General features: G+C 37.5%; 1 protein-coding gene across 1 annotated transcript in view; it reads left to right on the forward strand.

Annotated features, from left to right (window-relative positions):
* The window catches only part of LOC112046521 (probable G-protein coupled receptor CG31760), a 112,080-nt gene that overhangs the window by 43,533 nt on the left and 47,148 nt on the right, over positions 1-21,399 (forward strand). Inside the window, exon 3 of the mRNA XM_024083176.2 lies at positions 14,463-14,585. Within this exon, the coding sequence (XP_023938944.2) occupies positions 14,493-14,585 (93 nt within the window). The 5' untranslated portion in view covers positions 14,463-14,492. The remainder of the gene's footprint in view (positions 1-14,462; positions 14,586-21,399) is intronic.

Here is a 21,399-nt window from a genome sequence, read left to right on the forward strand (position 1 = left end):
AGTTCCCGTTCCCGTGAGAATATGGGTATAATAATATACTCTATGACACTCACATATAAAGCGACTTTCTACTGGTAAAAGAGGCTTTTAAATCGGTTCTGTAGATCCAGAGATTACCCCCTATACAACGCCATAAACTTTATCTCCTTATAATATTAATGAGTTGCGAAGTTGAAGTGGCAATGGGCGGGGCATATGGAAGAGCCGATTTACGTTGAGCTCCCACGGTGATGGAATGGACCCCGCACTAGAAAACACAGTTTTGGTTGGAGCAGGTGAACTGATGACATCAAGCGAAAGGGAATTGCTGGATGCAGGCGGCTCAGGATCGTGATGTTTGGAAGTCCTTACAAAAGGCCTATGTCCTGCAGTGGACGTCCATCGGCTGATATGATGATGATGATGATGAATATTGATTTAATTAATCTATTTATCATCATCATCATCGGCTCACTGCTGAGCACCCTCTCAGAATGAATCTATTTATAACGGTGCCAAAACGACAGGCTAAACAAAAGCGTTATTATAATAAGTAAATGAAATGGAAAGACGCGGGAGTCACGTATCCCAGCTTAAATGGCCCTCATTAAATTCAATTAGCTCTTCAATAAAGATGAGTTAGAAGCCAGTGAATGGCAGACGAGTAAGGAAATAGATTCCGCAAGGTAATTTCGAGTGAGGGAAAACGTTTAACCTACCGGTAATCACATTACCGGCTGATCGAATTGCTCCATACATCTACAGATACTGATGCAAACAGAAAACTTTGTAAATAAAGGAAAACTTGTTAAGGTTTGGATTTGTTATATACATTTTCATGATTGTACTCTTTTGCTTTCTCTCTTCTGATGGTAGCATTATAAAGATGGAAGCACACTTAATAATAATAAGAAATAGGGCTTTTTATTTCCCAAAACCACCTTTTATAAATTGAGAATTGTCTGGCCATCACTTGCTCTTTGACCATATTTTTCGAGATCTCCGTGGCGCAGTGGTATGTGCGAGGAGGTACTAAACGGAGATCCTGGGTTCAATCCCCGGCTGAGCCGATTAAGGTTTCGGTACGAAGTCGTGTAGAAACCGAAAGGGGTGTGAATTTTCATTCTACTCCTAACAAGTTAACCTTTTCCATCTTAGATTGCATCATTAGGTAAAAATTGTATTCGAGGGCTATGTAAAGAATATAAATATATAAAATTATGGTGATTTGTTATTTAAATATCAACCTCAGAATACAGAAAACCACAAGAAGCCACGTTTAGATGTCATTCTATAGTGCGCAGTGTGTCCAAAAATTGTACACAACAGCCTGCACTCGTCGCAATTCTCACCCGCGTAATGTTGCTAGTACATGAGGCTGTTAAATTTTTCCCTATTTTGTGGTAAAAATTTATAATGTTAAAAGGAAAACAATAAGTGTACAGTTCATCACATTAAATGTTAACTTGTATGGTAAATAATAAAAACAGTGGGACCAGTTTTCTAGTGATTGCTAAGAGTCAGCAAGAAAATGAACTCTAAAAAATTTAAGACAAGGACAAATAAATAATAGATATAATAAGACGGTTATTATAAAACTTATCAACTAACAAACTAAAGAAATACATATTTACAATAATAATTTTATATATTCCATATAATTATATTATATTATTATTATAAATATGTATTTCAATCGTGTGCGCAGTTATTATTATCTCGTCTTATTTCTCTAATTTTTATGTCTCTTAAAATTCAAGTATAAATAAGGCCATTGAATTGGTTTAATATCCTTTAAGAATGTGTTTTGAAGATAAAAATATTTTATTTAATCCTCTTGCTCAAACAAACAAGCAAACAAGTAGGTACACAAACAAACAAAAGACCAAACAAGCACACGAAAACAAACAAATGTGCAAACAAACACACAAACAGACAAGAACGAACGAACTTATTATAATATAGCACGCCATTGTTATTTGTAAAATTTTAAAGCTTTAAGATTATTTTACACTTTCTTTATCTGCGCTGATTACCACAATTTTATTTCAACTTAATTGCCGGAACCTATGCCTACCTATTTAGTTGATTAATATTTTACATAAATAATAAATCCTTGAATTGAAATTAAAAGTAGGGAAAATCAAAACAATTACATTGGCAACACTTACAAAATGAAGTCATCGGTTTCTATGACAACTAAATTCACGTAAAAATTATTCATTATTTTAACATAAGAATATTTATTTGTGCTACTTATACGTGAAATGTGATCCTATTCAGTTTCTTTTTTTTACCAACGGCATTTTTACACGAAGGAATAGCACAAGACGGCTTAATTTAATTAAATTTGTCACCTGTATAGCACGTCAAACAACACGACAAACACAGAGTGAGTAATCGTAAAATGTGTAGTTTAAATGGCTTCACTTCTTTGCGCTATCACTCCTTCTGGTGGTTTTCTGTATTCTGAGATATCAACTATACCATGTATGAAATTGCAATATCATCAACATCATCAATACATAATTAATACTCAATACATATAAAGAAAATTGAAGTGTCCATCTGTGATTGAAAAATAACTGTAATCTCTAATGTTCATAATTTACACAAAACCAAAACACAAACAAATTTTTCAATAATTTTCTTTGTTTGTCTGTCTGTTTAACCGGGCCAATCTTTGAAACGGCTGGACCGATTTCAATGGGACTTTCACTGGAACATAGAGGAGATTATTAAGCTACATGTGGGCTATTTTAAATTAGGAAAAAAATAGGATTTGTGAAAAACTAAATGTCACGCGTACGAAGTAGCAGGCGTCTGCTAGTTCAAGTAGTAGATCAAGTAAACAAAAACAAGGTAAAACCAGGAAATATTTATTTATTAGGTTGTAACTAATGTAAGAAAGAACTTTTGTGTCGAAATGTTTCACATAATACAGTTGCTGGCTTAAAATCTCTTTGTATGAGAGAAGATGTATTAAAGTCCCTCAAGCTTTAGTGAAGACAGCGTTGTAAAGCTCTTTGATATGTCCACGAAGCTTTTTGCGATGCAGTGTTCGGTAAATATAGGCGTTCACTTACAGACTTTGTACTTGAATAGTGGACAGGTCAGGGCCGAAGTTTTTGTTGCTATGTTTGTATTTTTGATGGTCAGCAAGCTAACGTTATAAACTCCCTGCGCAGGGAAGCTACTTTTTTTTTTTTTTTTTAATATTAATTTGCTCTTTCTTCTTACAATTTTTTGCTTTCTTTATTTGTTTTATTTTTTGTGTTAATTGTAGTTTTTATTGTTTTATAGTGTTTTTTTTTCTACTTATATCCTAGAATTTCTGTGTCCACTGTACAAGCCAATTATTGATGTTTATGTTTTAAATCTTTATTTCCTGTATTACCATTTTTTTATTATATTATGTAAATTATTTTTTGTGCATAAATGTTGTTGGCCTGTTTAAATAAATAAATAAATAAATTCACTATCTTTGATATAACTACTAGTTGACATAAATGAAAAAACAAAAAAAAAACTTTAAAATGCATGTACCTAACATCTTAAATGGGTATGGTAAACGAAGGCTGGAATACGTTGTTCCAAAAATCTTTAACGATTTTCCGGACTGACCGTGTCCGGAAAATCTTTTAAAAGATACGAATATATTTACGAAAGTACATAGGCGGAAATTAAAGGAATACTTTTGGGAAAGTCTGTGTAGAGTCGCAGCAGCATAGTATACTTATGATATTTATCTTACTAACCGCTGATGATTGTTCTTTGTTTTTCTGTTCTCTTTTTGTTTATTACTATTTTTTTAATATTGTTTAGATAATAAAAACTAGTGCACAGTAAAACCAACTGTGATTTGTGTTGCATCATGGATAGGCTTAGTTTGTAGAATAATAAATAAGTTTTTTTTTTTTTTTTTTAAAAAAGAATATTTGCCATATTTTTTATAATATGACCAATATTCCCATTACCCTCCAACTAGTCGGGAAAGACTGTGCTAGGAGTGGGTACGACAATAGACCAACGGGGTGAGGATCGAACCACCACCCCTCGGTGATGAGTCCGACCGCTCTTACCGTTGAGCTATTGAGGCTATAAGTTACTAAATAATAAACGAAATTGAGATTCTATAATCACCCAGCGCTTACTCGCTTGAACAGTTAGCAAAATCTACGTTAGTTATTGTGATAATATTAGAATCAGGTGTCATGGAATTGGGATTTAATTATTTACTGTTTAAATAAATAAGACTGTGAAAGATTGATTACGTGACTCTCGTCCAATTGTATTGCGTTAAAATGGCGCCTAGGCGGTACGTTTTACGGAGTAGAGGTGCCTTGCCACTCTGTGGCCTGTTGGTTGAGTAGTTCAGTGTAATCAAGTTCTTGGAATGGATGGATGGTGCAATGTTAAAATAGTGATAGTGATTCCGAACTTCAGTGGGTGAGCTAATAAAAGAAGTAAGGCCATTGCATTGTTAATTAATTAGCTGAGAGCCAACACTAGCTGAGAATGGGTAGTGTTGGATAACTGTAGAAGACGTCTTTAACCCAACTGGATCAGCTACAAGTCTGACATCAGCTGGTGGCTGACTCCTAGCCATACGATAGTTAATCCTGGTTTACATGTGATAGTATCAGCGCTGTACTTGATCAATATAGAGAGTAGAACTGTACTAGCAAGTTAAATGGTCGTTCCGCTAACGATTGATAGTGTTACTTTGTGTATCTGCCATCCTTGACACTTAAAGCTTAGTACCTGCCCTGAAGCTACGGCTTCTCCGTTAAAAGAAGTAGTATTTAGTATGCTCTACCGATATATATTACCGAAAAAGTGTTTTATGCCTTTAACAAACTATCAATATGTAATAACAGTCATAAAAAATTACACAATGAGTAAATAAGTATACAAAAAAAATGAGAATTTGACATAATTGCGCTATTCCGCAAGAAAATTGGAAGAGAAACCTCCGTACATATTTAACGTGGGGAAATTTTTAACGAATTTGATGAGGAAAATTATACAATTTTCCTAAACTTTTCACAGAATATAAAACCGAGCTACGATAGCCTAAAGGAATATGATTATGATGAGGAAAAACTCGGGAGTAACGAATTGGTATCACGACTCACGTCAAATACATTTGAAGAAATTAAAAGTGAACAGCTTTTTAATTAAAAAAAATTTAAACTTTTAACGTATTATTATTATTATATTTACAAATTCTTCTCATATCTTTTAATACTATTTTCGCAGTAGATTGATTTATATTAAACTAACAGATGCATCTCAATTTCACTCGCGTACGTCCTATTTCCTTAGGAGTACGGGGAAAAAATATAGCCTAAAACAATAAATGATGTGGCTTTTAGCTGGTGGGAAGCTAACCACTCTATCGGCAAAGACGTATCGCGTATAGTAAGAGTGGTTATAGTCAGGGATCCGTAGAAAATTGTTTACAACTGATTACTGTCAAGTTAATTTTTCTTGAGTAGCTTCATCTCGATGAGACGATCAACTTTTGATAAACTATCCTCCTCCCAACTTGTATTAATAACGAGCTTATTAAAAGTTGTTACAAACCAGCTGTTTTTTTTACTGTTGCTTAATTAATTAACTTAACAGCCACAATTCCATACAAATTGCGTGGCACATTATCACGTTACTCTCAGATTTTTTTATTCCCTGGTAACTCAGTTTGCTACCAGACTCAAGAATATCGTAAATAAAAAAGTTCATTGTCTCATCGAGATGAAGAATCAGTTGTAAAAATGTTCTACGGATAACGGACTTTTAGGTTATTTGGCTTGAAATCACAAGGTTCTTAGCCGTGCTATGAGATATTGAGCTTTTCTTGTTGATAAGAAATTAGGTAAAGCTTGTAGTTGGAAAGTTCGTGGTGTTACACCCTCGTGTCTTCGAGAGCACGTTAAGCCATCGGTGATGGCTGATCATTAACATTAATTGATAGTGGTCATTAAAAAAACATTATCACCCTAAGCCTGTAAACCCGTATTGGAACAGCATGGTGGGTCCAACCGCCATATTGCCTCTTCTATGAAGAGAAAGGCCGTCTAACAGCCAGTTTCTTCATGTAAAGCTAAAGAAAAAGTACAATAAAAGTACAGTACAGTAAAAGTAGTAAGTAGTAAAGAAGACTTTATTTTTCCGTGATTAAAACTTTTGCTTTATGACGTTACTTTGACTTTTACTTATATGAAGAAACTGGCCGTAAATAGGCTGATAGTAAGAGTAACCACTGGGCCAATGAGGTACGAGTACTTCAGGGCATGTAGCTACGTAGAACGTCGATTCTCTTTCTACAAACGCGGATGCTTCGAAAATTAAAAAAAAATATGAAAATGACATTAATGATCGACAGGTCACGTGATCAAGTTGTCGATCGATCTATCGTTTCCATACATTTTGTTACTTTTCCAAGCGTTTGCGTTTGTAGAAAGGTAAATGACGTACCCAACGTACCACATGGCTAGAGGCCCTGCACCTGTAGACAAGTGGCACGTCGATTCTCTTTCTAAGATCGCAAACGCTTCAAAAACTAGAAAAAAAAAATTTCAAAATCGGTCCATAAATGACGGAATTATCGCTGGACATACATAAAAAAAAAACATACATACAGTCGAACGTAGAACCTCCTCCTTTTTGGAAGTCGGTTAAAAAAGCATGCAATGACATTTGCTATCGACAAGTCTCGTGATCAAGACCTGTCATTCCCACACATTTTTCTAGTTTTCGAAGCGTTTGCGATCGTAGAAGGAGAATCGACGTGCAACTTGGCTACAGGGGCTGACCATTATAAGAATGTTGAATCAACACCCAAGGAATGCCGGATGTCTGTTGTAGGCGTAGTTCCACAAAGTTGTTTGGAACAATGCCCAGAGCCGACACTTCCATTTCAGTATTAACTTTAAATGTTCAATTTAAACTCGACTGACCTAATGTCGGTTATATTGCAGCTGTTCCGGCACTCTTCATGGTTCCGTACATCGTAAAGTGAAATCAGAAGCCTTATAGGAATCACTTTGTCTGTGTTTCTGCAAAGGCTTTAGCATTAATATAGAGTTCTCGAATTATTAGCCAGAAAGTGCACTTATAATCCTACTTCTATGGATGTTTGGATGTTTGTTACTCTATGACGCCGCTACTACTGAAGCGATTTAGCTGAAATTTGGAATGGAAATAGATTTTACTCTGGATTAACACATAGGCTACTTTTTATCCTGAAAAAATCCATGGTTTCCCGAGATTTGCGAAAACTGATGATTTTGATGATATGAATGTTTGTTATTCTTTCACGCCTCAACTACTGAACAGAATTAGCTGAAATTTGGTATTAAGATATATTATAGCCTGGATTAACACGCAGGCTACTTTTCATCCGGGAAAAATCTATGGTTCCCGAGCGATTTGTGAAAAACTAAATTCCACGCGGACGAAGTCGCGGGCATCCGGCCGGGCAAACAAAAGAGTTGTAAGATTATTGACTTTCGATTGGACGCCATTTTGATATATTACGAGAATGATGTCGCAATCTGAAATCCATCGGAATCAAGAGATCCTTAATATATAAATGCAAAAGGTCATTCATCACGAAATCTCGGAAACCGTTTGACGTACGAAGATGAAATTTGGCATGGAGGTAAACTATACAAAGTATCCGCTAAGAATGTATTTTGCGGTAGGGCCGGATTAAAGAGGTCAAAGGGCGGACGAAGTCGCGTGCGTCCGTTATTATCTCATCTTCTTCTTCTTTCTTCTGGGCCGTTTCTGCACTTGGCCATGTGATTGGCCGTTGTACGTGGGTCCCTCGGTGTAGGTTACCGTTGGATTCACTCCATCCAGCCGAGCTCGGTCCAGAAGCTTGGCAGGCCGCCCAGGTCGCCGATAGCCTCATGGAGTGTCGCTGAGGAACCAATATATGTTGCTCGTTGTTCCGTTACGCCTCTGCAACTGAGCATAACGTGTAGCGGTATCACGTTTTCCTCCATGCAGGCTCTGCACAGAGGAATGTCAGTCAAACCTAGAATTGAAAAGTGTTTGTTTAGCGGGAAGTGACCTGTTATTAGGCCAACTAATGTTCCCAACTTATCTCGTGTGAGGTGCATAATCTGCTGGACATAGATCCTCTGTAAGGACTTCCAAACCTCACGGTCTTGCGCCGTCAGCATCCACCCACTATACCTACCTCAATCCACTTGATGTCCTCGGTCCACCTATCGGGAGTCGATAAACACTGCGTTTTCCGGTGCGAAGTCGCCAATGCATTGGAATCTCAACGTCTATCAAGTACGTGTTCCTACTATTGCCACTTCAGCTTTGTCTGTCGGTGACTTTGGTTCTTCTGCGGATTATTTGTAACTCAATCATGAGATATTCGAAGTCCGAACATAGCAAGATCGCCCTATGAGTAACTCTGACCACTCTGAGCCATATAGTTAGCGACCAAGTCTCAAATCCGTAGGTCATCACTGCCATCGGCCTTGCCATTGATCATTTTGTGTCACGTGTATTTCAGTTAGCATGGGTACGGTGACAGTTGCGTGTTTAACATTCATAATACATACTATTATCGTTTTTCGCAGCAAATTTTCAAGAGTGAAACGAACTGTCACCCGCACCAACCTACATGAAACGAACTGTAAAATATTTATTGTTCCTGTGAAACGTAGTTAAATCATATTTGTAGCTTGGCAAGTTCGTTCGTAACACTTCCGATGGTTTGCGCGAGCCGAGGGCGTGTAGCGATGAATGAAAAACCCTCGACTGATGCCTCACTTCCCCGCACGCACGATTTCACACCCGCGTAGTCTTTCCCCCCTTCGCCCGCATATCATGGGAGTGTCATCAACGAACTTCCCAGACTATACTAATGAGTTTACGAAAACATATTGGTTTTTACATATCATATTTTTCGCAATTATTAAAAACAAACAAAAAAATGTCATTTCTTTGCTAGCAAAAATGACACCATATTTCAGATAACAAAAGAAAGCTAACTGCGTGGCCCTGTTATGAGAATTTTGAATGGAAAGTTTAGTTTTTTGTACTGGAATTGTGACAATGAAAGAATATTTTAGTGTTTATTCAGCAACTCGCGAACGATATAACAAATGACGTTTTGTTTTGTGAAATGTGACGTCACACGATGCTCGATCTGGGCCGTGTTTTCTTTTTTTTGTAGTGCATAGATGAAAATGCAATCAACAATATTTCATAGTTTATAGTTACAACTGTCATATAGCCAAAAGTTGAATCTCGTCGTTCTTCATACATATCACTTCGGTGCGAATTGTATTTATTTTAGCAACACAATAAATAATACATGAATGGCTTAAATATATTTGTGGGTAGTCATTGTATTGTAACACTTGTCATGATTCTTGGGTGCTGCTTGTCAGTTTTGTTTTGTGGATGGCGTTTGAAATGACTCTATGGTCTATGTAAATCCGCTTCCATCTTAGACTGCATCATCACTTACCATCAGGTGAGATTGTAGTCAAAGGCTAACTTGTAAAGAATAAAAAAAAATGGATGTGACAGCTTTCATCTTATTCGCTGATGAAACATTTGCGCCGTAATCTCTTAACCAAGGAGAATGTTTGCCTCGCAAACGACCAAATGCGTCAAGTTAGATGATGCGAACACAAAACATAGTGGCTACGATTGATTCTATTTTCGGATCTTGACGAAGAAAGAATTGAATTTGAGTGAGGTTGTAACTGACACTCTTATTTTGTTAGTTAATGCTGCCACTTACTGGCCGTTATAGGGCATGTATTTGACGCAGTGGCGTGCACTTCACACATGCATAAATACAATGCCTACGCTGAGGACGAACCTGACCTGGAGAAAAACTTCCATTTTGTAGTTTGTACGAATAGAGCATACCCTAGTTATAAACTTTGTGCACGTCACTGATTTTACGGTACTATAATAATTTATTGTGTAATTCTTCATTAGTAGTTTTGTCTCAGCAGGAAAGACTGCACAAGCGGTCAAGTGGAGTATTGGCGTGTCGTCAAAGGTCCCTTAAACCTGCTATTAACAGTTACAAGCCCGAAAGGGCAGCTCGTTTGGTTTCTCCCTGCCTGTAATTTGAAAATATATTACTCGTACGCTACTGAGTTAGGGCTCAAAAACACAGACCAGAATAGATGGACCGTTAATATCGGCTGTTGTAGAAGTCCCCGTACGAACTGTGTCACAAAAACATATTGATGCTAATAATAGAAAGAAAGAAAGAAAGAAAATTATTTTATTTGGACACACTTACACATAATACACAAAAGACAACAAATACTTTAAAACTAAGAAAGTAATTTTAAAAATATAGTAAACTAATAAATTAGAGATATTAAACTAATAAAACTAAATTAAATCCAAAAAAATATAAAAAATGATGTGTGTGGTACCAAAATGGTCACCACTCAGCATGTGCTACGCTAGTGATGGATGCACCAGCGCAGCGCTGGTCTTCCGTGGAGCCATGTGGTGACGCGGGCGGAAACAACAAGAAGAAGTGTTACTAATTAATAATTAATAATAATAACATAATAAATAATCATATAAATATATATATACAATACTGATAAATATATATAATACTGATAACGATATGGCAATATTACTTTAGTATTAGCGTTGCCTATAAGCTTTTAATGAAGCTTGTAGACCGCGCTACGAGGCGTAGCAACCTGAAACGAATAGCTACGTTTATTACGCTACGAAGCGTAGAAACTGAAAATGCATCTACGTTTATTGCGCTACGGTTTGAGTAGGAAAGCGCGAAATACGCAATTACTTGCTATATAAATACCTAGCACTTTACCTAGTTACCTAGCTACCATACTACCGTACGTATAGTACTCGTCGCCGTCATCAACCCATATTCGGCTCACTGCTGAGCTCGAGTCTCCTCTCAGAATGAGAGGGGTTAGGCCAATAGTCCACCACGCTGGCCCAATGCGGATTGGCAGACTTCACACACGCAGAGAATTAAGATAATTCTCTGGTATGCAGGTTTCCTCACGATGTTTTCCTTCACCGATTGAGACACGTGATATTTAATTTCTTAAAATGCACGCAACTGAAAAGTTAGAGGTTCATGCCCCGGACCGGATTCGATCCCACACCCTCCAGAATCGGAGGCAGAGGTCACAGCGCTTAGTATATATATAGCGTATAGTACTATGGTTGGTTAATGTAATCACAGATTTGCATTCGATACGGCGGCTGGGGTTGATATGAACATTTAGTACATGTATATGTAATGGGCATCGTGCTATAGGTATGTATATAAACTTAATAGGCCAACCTACAAAACTGTCATTCACTTACAAAATGCCTGGTAGTATTTATATCCTTATAGAGTACGAGATCCAGTATAAAAATATATACCCTCATCTGTTATATTTTATTTGAGACTAGATGACGCCGCGCGGTTTTACCCACATGGTTCTCGTCCCTGTAAGAATACAGGGATAATATATAGCTTATAGCTTTCCTCTATAAATGGGCTATCTAACACTAAAAGAATTTTTCATATCGGACCAGTAGTTCCAGAGATTAGCGCGTTCAATCAAACAAACAAAATATTATAATATTAGTATAGATAAGAAATAAATTATATAAGATACTAGGGGACCCATTCAAAATTCACTTTGACTTATGTGCACCTTTTCTCTATCCCTACCCTACCCTACCCCTATCCCCCTACTCTACGCCTAACGAAGAATTAAAATATTACGTTCGGGGAAGTACTTCCGGCATGTTTATTTCAACTGTTAAGTAATGCTATGGTTAGGTTTGAAAGCCTTCGTAGTTGGTTACCGGTGTAACTACAGGCGTTAGAGGCTAAACACCTCTACGCAAACGTCGTACGCTCCAGAATTCCAGTTAGATGGATACAGTAAGGCAATTCTGCAATGATGGTATGATTAACTTGCATGTTCGAATTTCGGATTCTCCTCCATCTATCTCTTTCTATAGTATCGCGTTAGACAGAGAGAGATAGAGGTGAATTCGAAAATTGCACTTGCGAGTTATACAAATCATCGTTACAGAATAGCCCCTGCAGGGCGCCACTTTGTTATTCCTTGCTTTCCCTGAGAAGTTTAGTCTACCATCAGACTACTGACGGAGCAATCTGCTCCGTCAGTCAATCAAGTATTTATTTTAGTAGTTTTGACGGCCTCTATGGCGCAGAGGTATGCGCGATGGATTTACAAGGTCCTGGGTTCGATCCCCAGCTGGGCCGATTAAGGTTTTCTTAATTGCTCCAGGTCTGGCTGGTGGGAGGCTTTGGCCGTGGCTAGTTACCACCCTACCGACAAAGACGTACCGCCAAGCGATTTAGCGTTCCGGTACGATGTCGTGTAGAAACTGAAAGGGGTGTGGACTTTCATCCCCCTCTTATCAAGTTAGCCCGCTTCCATCTTAGATTGCATCGTCACTTACCATCAGGTGAGATTGTAATCAAGGGCTAACATGTAAAGAATAAAAAAAAAGAGTACATAGAAATAAAATTGAAGTGTCTGTCTGTGATTTGAGACAAACTAAGTATTTTTCAATTTTTGCTAGCTTGTGGATGTGTGAAAAACTGTATTTTACGCGGATGAAATCGCTAGTTCGCTAGTTAATAACTATAAAATATACTGTACTATATAATATAATATACTGAATAATTACGCCGTTGTGGTAAAATGAACGTATATCACAGTAGCTAGCAAGCAATTACGTCTCGGCAGTTTTTTCGGGCTTTTTCCACTCGCCATTTGCCACTGAATATCATGTTTTCATTTCGGAGCGTTGATTGCGCATTCGGAGAAAAAAACTTATTCAGTCGTTTTTACTTTTTTCTTTATCAACCCATATTCGGCTCACTGCTGAGCTAAGTCTCCTCTCAGAACGAGAGGGGTTAGGCCAATGGTCCACCACGCTGGCCCAATGCGAATTGGCAGGCAGAGAATAAAGAAAATTCTCTGGCATGCAGGTTTCCTCACGATGTTTTTCCTTCAGTTCTGTTCAAAAGTGCTTGTAAACTGAGCCTACTTGAAATAAATGAATTTTGAATTCGGTATAGAGTTCTTGGTTCTTTGGTATCGAAGTCTAATACCAAACTTCAATGCCAAAATTAGTGTGATTATGATTACTAGATACCAGTAGCGAAGACTGAAATTTTCTTGTAGGTAACCTCTTTTTTAGTCTTAATGTGTTTTTGACCGAGTACGTTAAATTATGTACGTCCGTAGAACTCACTTAAAGGATTTTTAAAAGGTAATCCGATAGGAATCGGGTTGTTAGGAACCACGGCCCCTGCTAGATGAAGGCAAAAGCCACGTTCACTTACTCCCAAGCTAGAATGAAATATGAAAATCATATTTCAAATCCTGCAGTATCGGATTTCCAGCTGAAACTTTGGTAAATTCATCTACAAACTGGGAAACAGAGCCGTACTTATACCATAATACGATTATTGAAGTTTCTGTGCGAGATTGAACGTGCATGTATGTGGTATAGCTAAGGTAATGGATTTCCTCTATTTGATCCAGCTTGACTGACTGGTTTCAGTTATAATACAGGCTTATGGGCCTGCGATAGCATGATATACGTCATTTAAGAAGGTGTTTGTCAGTCAATGCTCCTTCTCCTGCCATAGTTAAGCAAGTACTGTAGCCAATTATCGGGTTTGTACTGTGGCTGGAAAAAGGTTTTAAGAGTTCTTCCAAGTTCAAAGCGTATTTTTTTATATTTTGACGGCCTCCGCGGCGCAGTGGTGTGCGTGGTGGATTTACAAGACGGAGGTCCTGGGTTCGATCCCCAGCTGTGCTGATTGAGGTTTTCTTAATTGGTCTAGGTCTGGCTGGTGGGAAGCTTTGGCCTGGCCGCGGCTAGTTACCACTCTACCGACAAAGACGTACCGCCAAGCGATTTAGCGTTCTGGTACGATATCGTGTAGAAACTGAGAGTGGTGTGGTTTATCATCCTCCTCCTAACAAGTTAGCCCGCTTCCATCTTAGATTGCATCATCACTTACCATCAGGTGAGATTGTAATCAAGGGCTAACTTGTAAAGAATAAAAAAAAATGTTACTTGTCAAAATATTATGTGAAATCAGGTCCCAGTAGCAAAAGAACGACTGTTTTTAAAAGAGAACTTAAGGGTTTTTAGCATCAATAGTCTGGCGACTGGATACATTTGAAACCTGCTAACTTCCAAATCTACCACGGTCTAAAGCCAAACTCTATAGTAATTTGTAATAGACTAACGTTGACCAATGGCTGCTACCAGTACCACTTCCAATATCAATTACCGCAACGCAATGAAACAGATAGCGGTATTGCTGGTTCCACCGCGATTATTTGATATTATCTGTTTCTCTTCACGAGATATGTCTTTGGTAGCATGTTTTGCCTTCTTTTAGAAGATTTGTGATTGAGTGTTCTTTGTTCCAGCAGAGCGCGTGATCGCGCGAATGGTTGCCGGAGATGAGAGCGCCGCGGCGCATCACAAGTGCGCTGCTGCTACCGGTCGCTTTGCTGCTCTCGCACGTCTATGCGGCCAACGTCACGACTTACAGAGTGAGTACATCATCATTGTCATCATCATCATCGTCATCAGCATTAACAGCCGAAGGACGTCCACTTCTGACGGCCTCCGTGGCGCAGTGGTAAGCGCGGTGGATTTACAAGACGGAGGTCCTGGGTTCGATTCCCGGGTGGTCCGATTGAGATTTTCTTAATTGAACCAGGTCTGGCTGGTGGGCGGCTTCGGCCGTGGCTAGTTACCACTCTACCGACAAAGACGTACCGCCAAGCGATTTAGCGTTCCGGTGCGATGTCGTGTAGAAACCGAAAGGGGTGTGGATTTTCATCCTCCTCTTAACAAGTTAGCCCGCTTCCAACTTAGATTGCATCGTCATTTACCATCAGGTGAGATTGCAGTCAAGGGCTAACTTGTAAAAAATTAAAAAAAAAAAAAAACTTCTGGACGTCTACTACACCATACTACTGCACCATATTACTACACCATGATGCATGCAAATATGAAATAAACTAAAATAATTATGTACACCTATCTAACGTTTCTGCTTACTGTTTTACTTTACTCTTCTTTTTTGTCATGTAGTCCTAGTCCAACGGAAAACATTAGAAAATTCTACCTGTTCTCCACGATACAGATCAATCGAGTGTGGAGACCACATTCAATCAAATACCTGGTTTTTGTATTTATTTTTGGTTAATAAAGATTCTATTTATTTTATTTTATTTATTTTTATGATCTTAAATCGCTTGCATGCAGTTTTGACAATCATCATCATCATCATCTTCATCATTATCAGTCGATAGATGTCCGCAACTTGATATATCAATCATACATATATAGGCTCCATCACGGTACGACATCATGTAGAATATAATTTTGATTACTGATCAGTGAGTCAGTGCCAAAAGTAGCTATTTTTACAGGATCATATTTCAGGGGGTCAATAGTGGGTGGAAACGGTTCGTGGAAATAGTGCACGGCATTCACTCGGCCTGTTGCTGGAATTTGGCCTGCGCACTGCCATGCTTGAATATACGACGTAATGACATTCGTTGAGCCGTAATAGCCCAGTGGTTTTTTTTTTCTATTCTTTACAAGTTGACCAGGTGAGATTGTACCCTTGACTACAATCTCACCTGATGGTAAGTGATATGTACTCTAAGATGGAAGCGGACTAAATTGTTAGGAGGAGGATGAAAATCCACACTCCTTTCGGTTTCTACACGACATCGTACCGGAACGCTAAATCGCTTGGCGGTACGTCTTTGTCGGTAGGGTGGTAACTAGCCACGGCCGATGCCTCCCACCAGCTAGACCTGGACCAATTAAGAAAACCTCAATCAGCCCAGCCGGGAATCGAACCCAGGACCTCCGTCAATTAATCCACCGCGCATACCACTGCGCCACGGAGGCCGTCAAAAATATGACATCTGCCTCCGATTCCGGAGGGCGTGGGTACGAATCCGGTCCGGGGCATGCACCTCCAACTTTTCAGTTGTGTACATTTTAAGAAATTAAATATGTGGGTGAAGGAAAACATCGTGAGGAAACCTGCATAAGCAGAGAATTTTCCTAATTCTCTGCCTATGTGAAGTCTGCCAATCCGCATTGGGCCAGCGTGGTCTAACCCCTCTCATTCTGAGAGGAGACTCGAGCTCAGCAGTGAGCTGAATATGGGTTGATAATGATGAGGATGAATGACATTCGTTATCAATAGATAAAGTGATCAACTTATAAATCTAATGTCATTCATACATTTTTAAATGTTCCAATCGTTGGCGATTGTAGAAAGAGAATTGAAGTGAAACATGACTAGAGAGGCAGATTAATAGCATCGTCAAAATCTGTTTTTGTGGTCAGCTGTCTCTTGCAATTTGGTCAGTAATTTGTACGTGACGTGTGACTGATGACACAGTTTACAGTTGAACGCGTTAATTCATAAATGCTATAAATTGCAAGCAAATTGAGTACCAGTTGGCCTAGTGTCAGTTTGATACTGTTACTGTCACGTAACGTAAACGCGAATTTCTAAGGAATTGAAACAGCGCCATCTAGTGGCACTACTGCACAACTGTTTCAATTCCATATAAAGGACAATGCCAGACAATGTATAGGAGTTTAACCCACTAAAAAAAAATTAATTTGCAACAATATACACTTCATTTTATTGGATTTTGTGTACTATTAAATATATAATACCTTTTAACCCTTTATAACTAGGGGTATAATTATTTTCAAATTACTTCGAGGTGTAATATTATTATGTGTTTTGACAGTTTGACAGTGTTATGATTGTTTATTTTTACATTTTAATCACACTTTGCAGCTCTGGATTCTAGTCATTTTGAAGCTAAAGTGATTAAAATAGATTAAAAACGCTTTAAAGGGCTCGAACCCAAGGTTGAAATAAGGTTTTTAAAAAATAAGTAAACAATGTCTGCTACGAGGAAATAGCGTAATGGATTTAATTACTTTTTTTGGCAGATTTTTATTCCGGAGTTTAACAATAAAAATGGTTTATTAAAAAACAATTATTTAAAAATTGGATAATTTTAGTACATTTACATTTTTCGCAAAATTTTGAGTTAGGACTGGGTCAGAATCTGGCATTCTCCTTTGCGTAAACGTCAACGTGATAGTAACAGTATGAAAATATTGAAAACTCCCACTAGCAACACAGTTGGAAGTTATAGTCTTTGTGCGAGTAAACTATGATGAAACCATAGTTTAGTGTGGGTAAGTAGTTTTTATAGCCGCCATAAAAATACGAAGCGTGTCCAACCTGGCCAATACATTAAAACTTATCATAAAGTTTATAACATCTAAAACTTCACTAAAACTCTGCATCCACTATATCTATACCGAACTTCTTAAAGCTATTAATGTCTAATAGCGGACGCCCGCGTCGTCGTGCGCGTGAAATTTTGTTTTTCTCAAATCCCTCGGGAACTATGGATTTTTCCGGGATGAAAAGTAGCCTATGTGTTAATTCAGGCTATAATACATCTCAATACCAAATTTTAGATAATTCGGTCCAGTAGTCGAGGCGTGAAAGGGTAACAAACATGGATTTTGGAGTAAAATCTATTTCGAGTCCAAATTTCAGCCAAATCGGTTCAGTACTTGCGGCGTTAAAGAGTTTCGCGTTTATAAGTAATGTTAGTGGTAGTCCCACTAACATTACTTAAACATTAAAGACATTATATATATACATATTAAGTATAGACTCTATACCTAATATAAGCTATTTTATCTGCCATTATTATTATTTTAAAACTAAAAAAGAGGATAAAAAATACTTTGATTTGATTGATCTCATGCACACCTGCCAAATATGTTTACAAAAGATAATTAAAATCTGGCGAGCCGTTTTGGTAGAATGCGGTCCACTCAATCAAAGTACAAATATCCTTGGGGTCAGTGATTTAACATCAACATGAGAATTTAATACATAAGATTCTGTGACTATAGTTCAAAATTAAAATGTGCGCGAGTGATATTATAAAATTTGTACTACGTACGTCCGGAACCCTAAAAATATCACAGAATACATAATACAGTAGCAAAAAAATGTACATACTATCTTATTAGGAAAACAAATTAATTTCCCAATAAACTAATTAATTTGAGTAATGAATTTATGCTGCACGTAAAGTATTTATGTTGTAGTATATTTTTAATTCATAAATTCATAATCGAGTTAACACGATAGTAAATAAAATACCTATTAATAAAGTTTTAATTAATACTTTACCTACTTTAAGCTCATAACTGGCTGGTGCTAATAAAAGTCCGTCGATACTAAACGTTTATATTTACCCCGTACACCGGAGGGTGCTTCAAATAGCAGAGAGCCCTCTGAGTGAGGACCTGTGAGAGGCCGGTTCGTATTCAGAGCACACTGAAACTTCTGTGAAGCTTCAGACAACAGCATAGAGCTTTAACCGACTTCCAAAATAGAGGTTAGCTTTAAATTATCTGCAAAACAGTAGACACTACGAAGTGCGCTCGAAATTTTGTTTTTTACAAATCCCGCGATTATGGATATTTTGGATATAAAAGGTAGATGATATTTTAATCCAGGGTATGGTTAATATTTCTATCTTCTATTTAGCTATTTCCATTTCAAGTTTCATCCAAATCTATGTAGTAGTTTTTGAGTGAATGAGTAACAAACATCCATAAGAACTTTCGCGTTAATATTATAGTAGTAAGATATTTTTTTTTAAAAGACAGGATAATTGAAAATTTTACTAGCCATTACACTTTAGTTTTCCGGGAGAATAACTTAAATCTCTTCGTCAATTTCTGATCCATCCAGTATTTTTTGTGTGAAAGAGTTTTTTTTTCACATTGCAGCCTAAAGGTGCCTATTCAGTATTCACTCTTAATTTGAAGGACATTTAGGTGGTAGGGAAAACGGAAGCTGGGATTCCATAAGTTCACAATGACCAACAAACATATTATAGCTTTCGCATAGCAATATAATTTCATAAAGATCCAATATGCCAATCTAGGGATGTTGAAAGATTTTCTGATTTTAATTTTAGTTAAGTTAAGATAAGTAAGATAGGGTGGTAGTGGGGGGTGGATTCGCTTCAGACATGCTCTCCCAAATTTCAAGTTGTGTGCATTTTAAGAAAAACATCGTGAAGTAACCTGCTGAGAATTTTCTTATTTCTCTAAATGTGTGAAGTCTTCCAATCCGCATTGGGCCAGCGTGGTGGACTAAAGCCTCATCCTGAGGGGAGACTTGTGCTCAACAGTGAGCCGAATATGGGTTGTAAATGATGATGATGAAGACAAATTTATAATCATCACAATAATTAAATAAAAATTGTGAACAAACAGATCGGCAAGAAATCATAAATGGGTCGACGTTTATTATTCTATATTCATGTTTTCGATGTACATTTTCCGTTAAAACAATAGCTCCCGGTGATATAATTGTTTAACGATTATTCATATAAATAATTATCATGCTCAGCGTTATTAATTAGCGGCTGTAAATTTTGTAGGCACTTTTATCTAACTGTTAGCATAGGCTTTGTTGTATAATCGACCTAAATAGAGATTTACTAACGTGATAATTTTATTACCAACTCTATTAAAATTATTAGGTACCTGTTATGTTTATGCTATTATAACCAATTCTATTAGAATTATTGAAATTAGGAATATTATGCGATCAGGATTTAATTAAATAAGCTTTGACTCGGATTCCGAACGGCTGGAATATTCGAATGATTTTGGTGGTCTTTGCGATTAAAACAATAAACCTAGAAGTAAAATTTTGTAATTTTTTCTTGCTTGACAGTTTACAAAAGCTTCTTTAATTCAGAAATTTTCAGATATTGAGAAAAACGTTAGCTTTTAACGTTGTCTATTCTGTGTATTAAACAATGGCATTCTTAAACCTACACTTTAGCCCCCATTCGCACGAGAGTTTTTTTAACGGACGTTAAAAAAGCGTTCAAATACAACAAATGCATTCCCGAGTACATGTTCACAATGACTGCGTTTTTAAATTTCAACGCTTTTTTTTGAGCAATGTTGCATTTTCAATTTTCGCCTTTGGAAATAGACCTTCATTTAACTTCATACTATATTTGAACGCTTTTTTAACGTTCGTTAAAAAGACTCTCGTGCCAGTGAGGGCTTACTGCGTCACATTTATTATTCAATTTGTATTATTCCATTTGCAATTATGGCAATATTTGCAAGTAAAAGTTTAAATTTCAGATTTTACGTCATCTTCGTCACTTAGGTCCGACAAAAACGAAATCTTTAGCCGCGATATAGTAATTGGGTCGTAATTGTTTAATCAGCCGATAGTAAAAACGCGAACAAAGGAAGCGCGAATGAGGAGCTGTTACTGTACTTATCATCGTAGAGGTACTACGATGCTACGAGTACGTAGTACCCTACATAGCATGTTACGATCTTTGCATATCGTTCGTTATCAAGCCATATTCGGCTCACTGCTGAGCTCGAGTCTTCTCTTAGACTGAGAGGGGTTAGGCCAATAGTCCACCACGCTGGCCCAATGCGGATTGGCAGACTTACACTTACACACGCAGAGAATTAAGAAAAATCTCAGGTATGCAGGTTTCCTCACATGTTTTTCCTTCACCGTTTGACACACGTGATATTTAATTTCTTAAAATGCACACAACTGAAAAGTTGGAGGTGCATGCTACGGACCGGATTCGAACCGACACCACCCGGAATCGGAGGCAGAGGTCATATCCACTGGGCTATCACGGCTCTCCTTCTTGCATATAGTTAATTCTATTCTAATCAATCATTTCAATTAAGTTCGGTAGTTTAGGTATTATCAAATACGTGCGATTATTAACACTTACTAAAACAATAATATTTAACTAAATTTACTACCAAAACCTATTTCGCTGGTGGCTTTGACCGTGGCTAGTTACCTACCACCTTACCGACAAAGACGTACCGCCAAGCGATTTAGCGTTCCTGTACGATGTGGTGTAGAAACCGAAAGGAGTGTGGATTTCATCCTACTCTTAACAAGTTAGCTCGCTTCAATCTTAGATTTCATCATCACTTACTATCAGACGGGATTGTAGTCAAGGACTAACTTGTAGATAAAAAAAAATATCAAAAAAATAAAATAAAAGGGTACTCTTGACCTGATCTTAATTGAGAATGTCCTAGATTTGGTCCAGTTTTAAATTGTTAGTATCTACTATTAATTATCGCAAAGTCTCATTATCGCATTCAGTTTGCCGAGGCATTTCATTTCAACAGTCAAGAGCTGAGTGCCGTAATTGCATTCGGTCCTAGTAAATGGTCAAATTGCACTTTATTGTCCACCACTAA

The sequence above is a fragment of the Bicyclus anynana genome, chromosome 19, assembly GCF_947172395.1.
Source record: "Bicyclus anynana chromosome 19, ilBicAnyn1.1, whole genome shotgun sequence".
Classification (NCBI taxonomy): domain Eukaryota; kingdom Metazoa; phylum Arthropoda; class Insecta; order Lepidoptera; family Nymphalidae; genus Bicyclus; species Bicyclus anynana.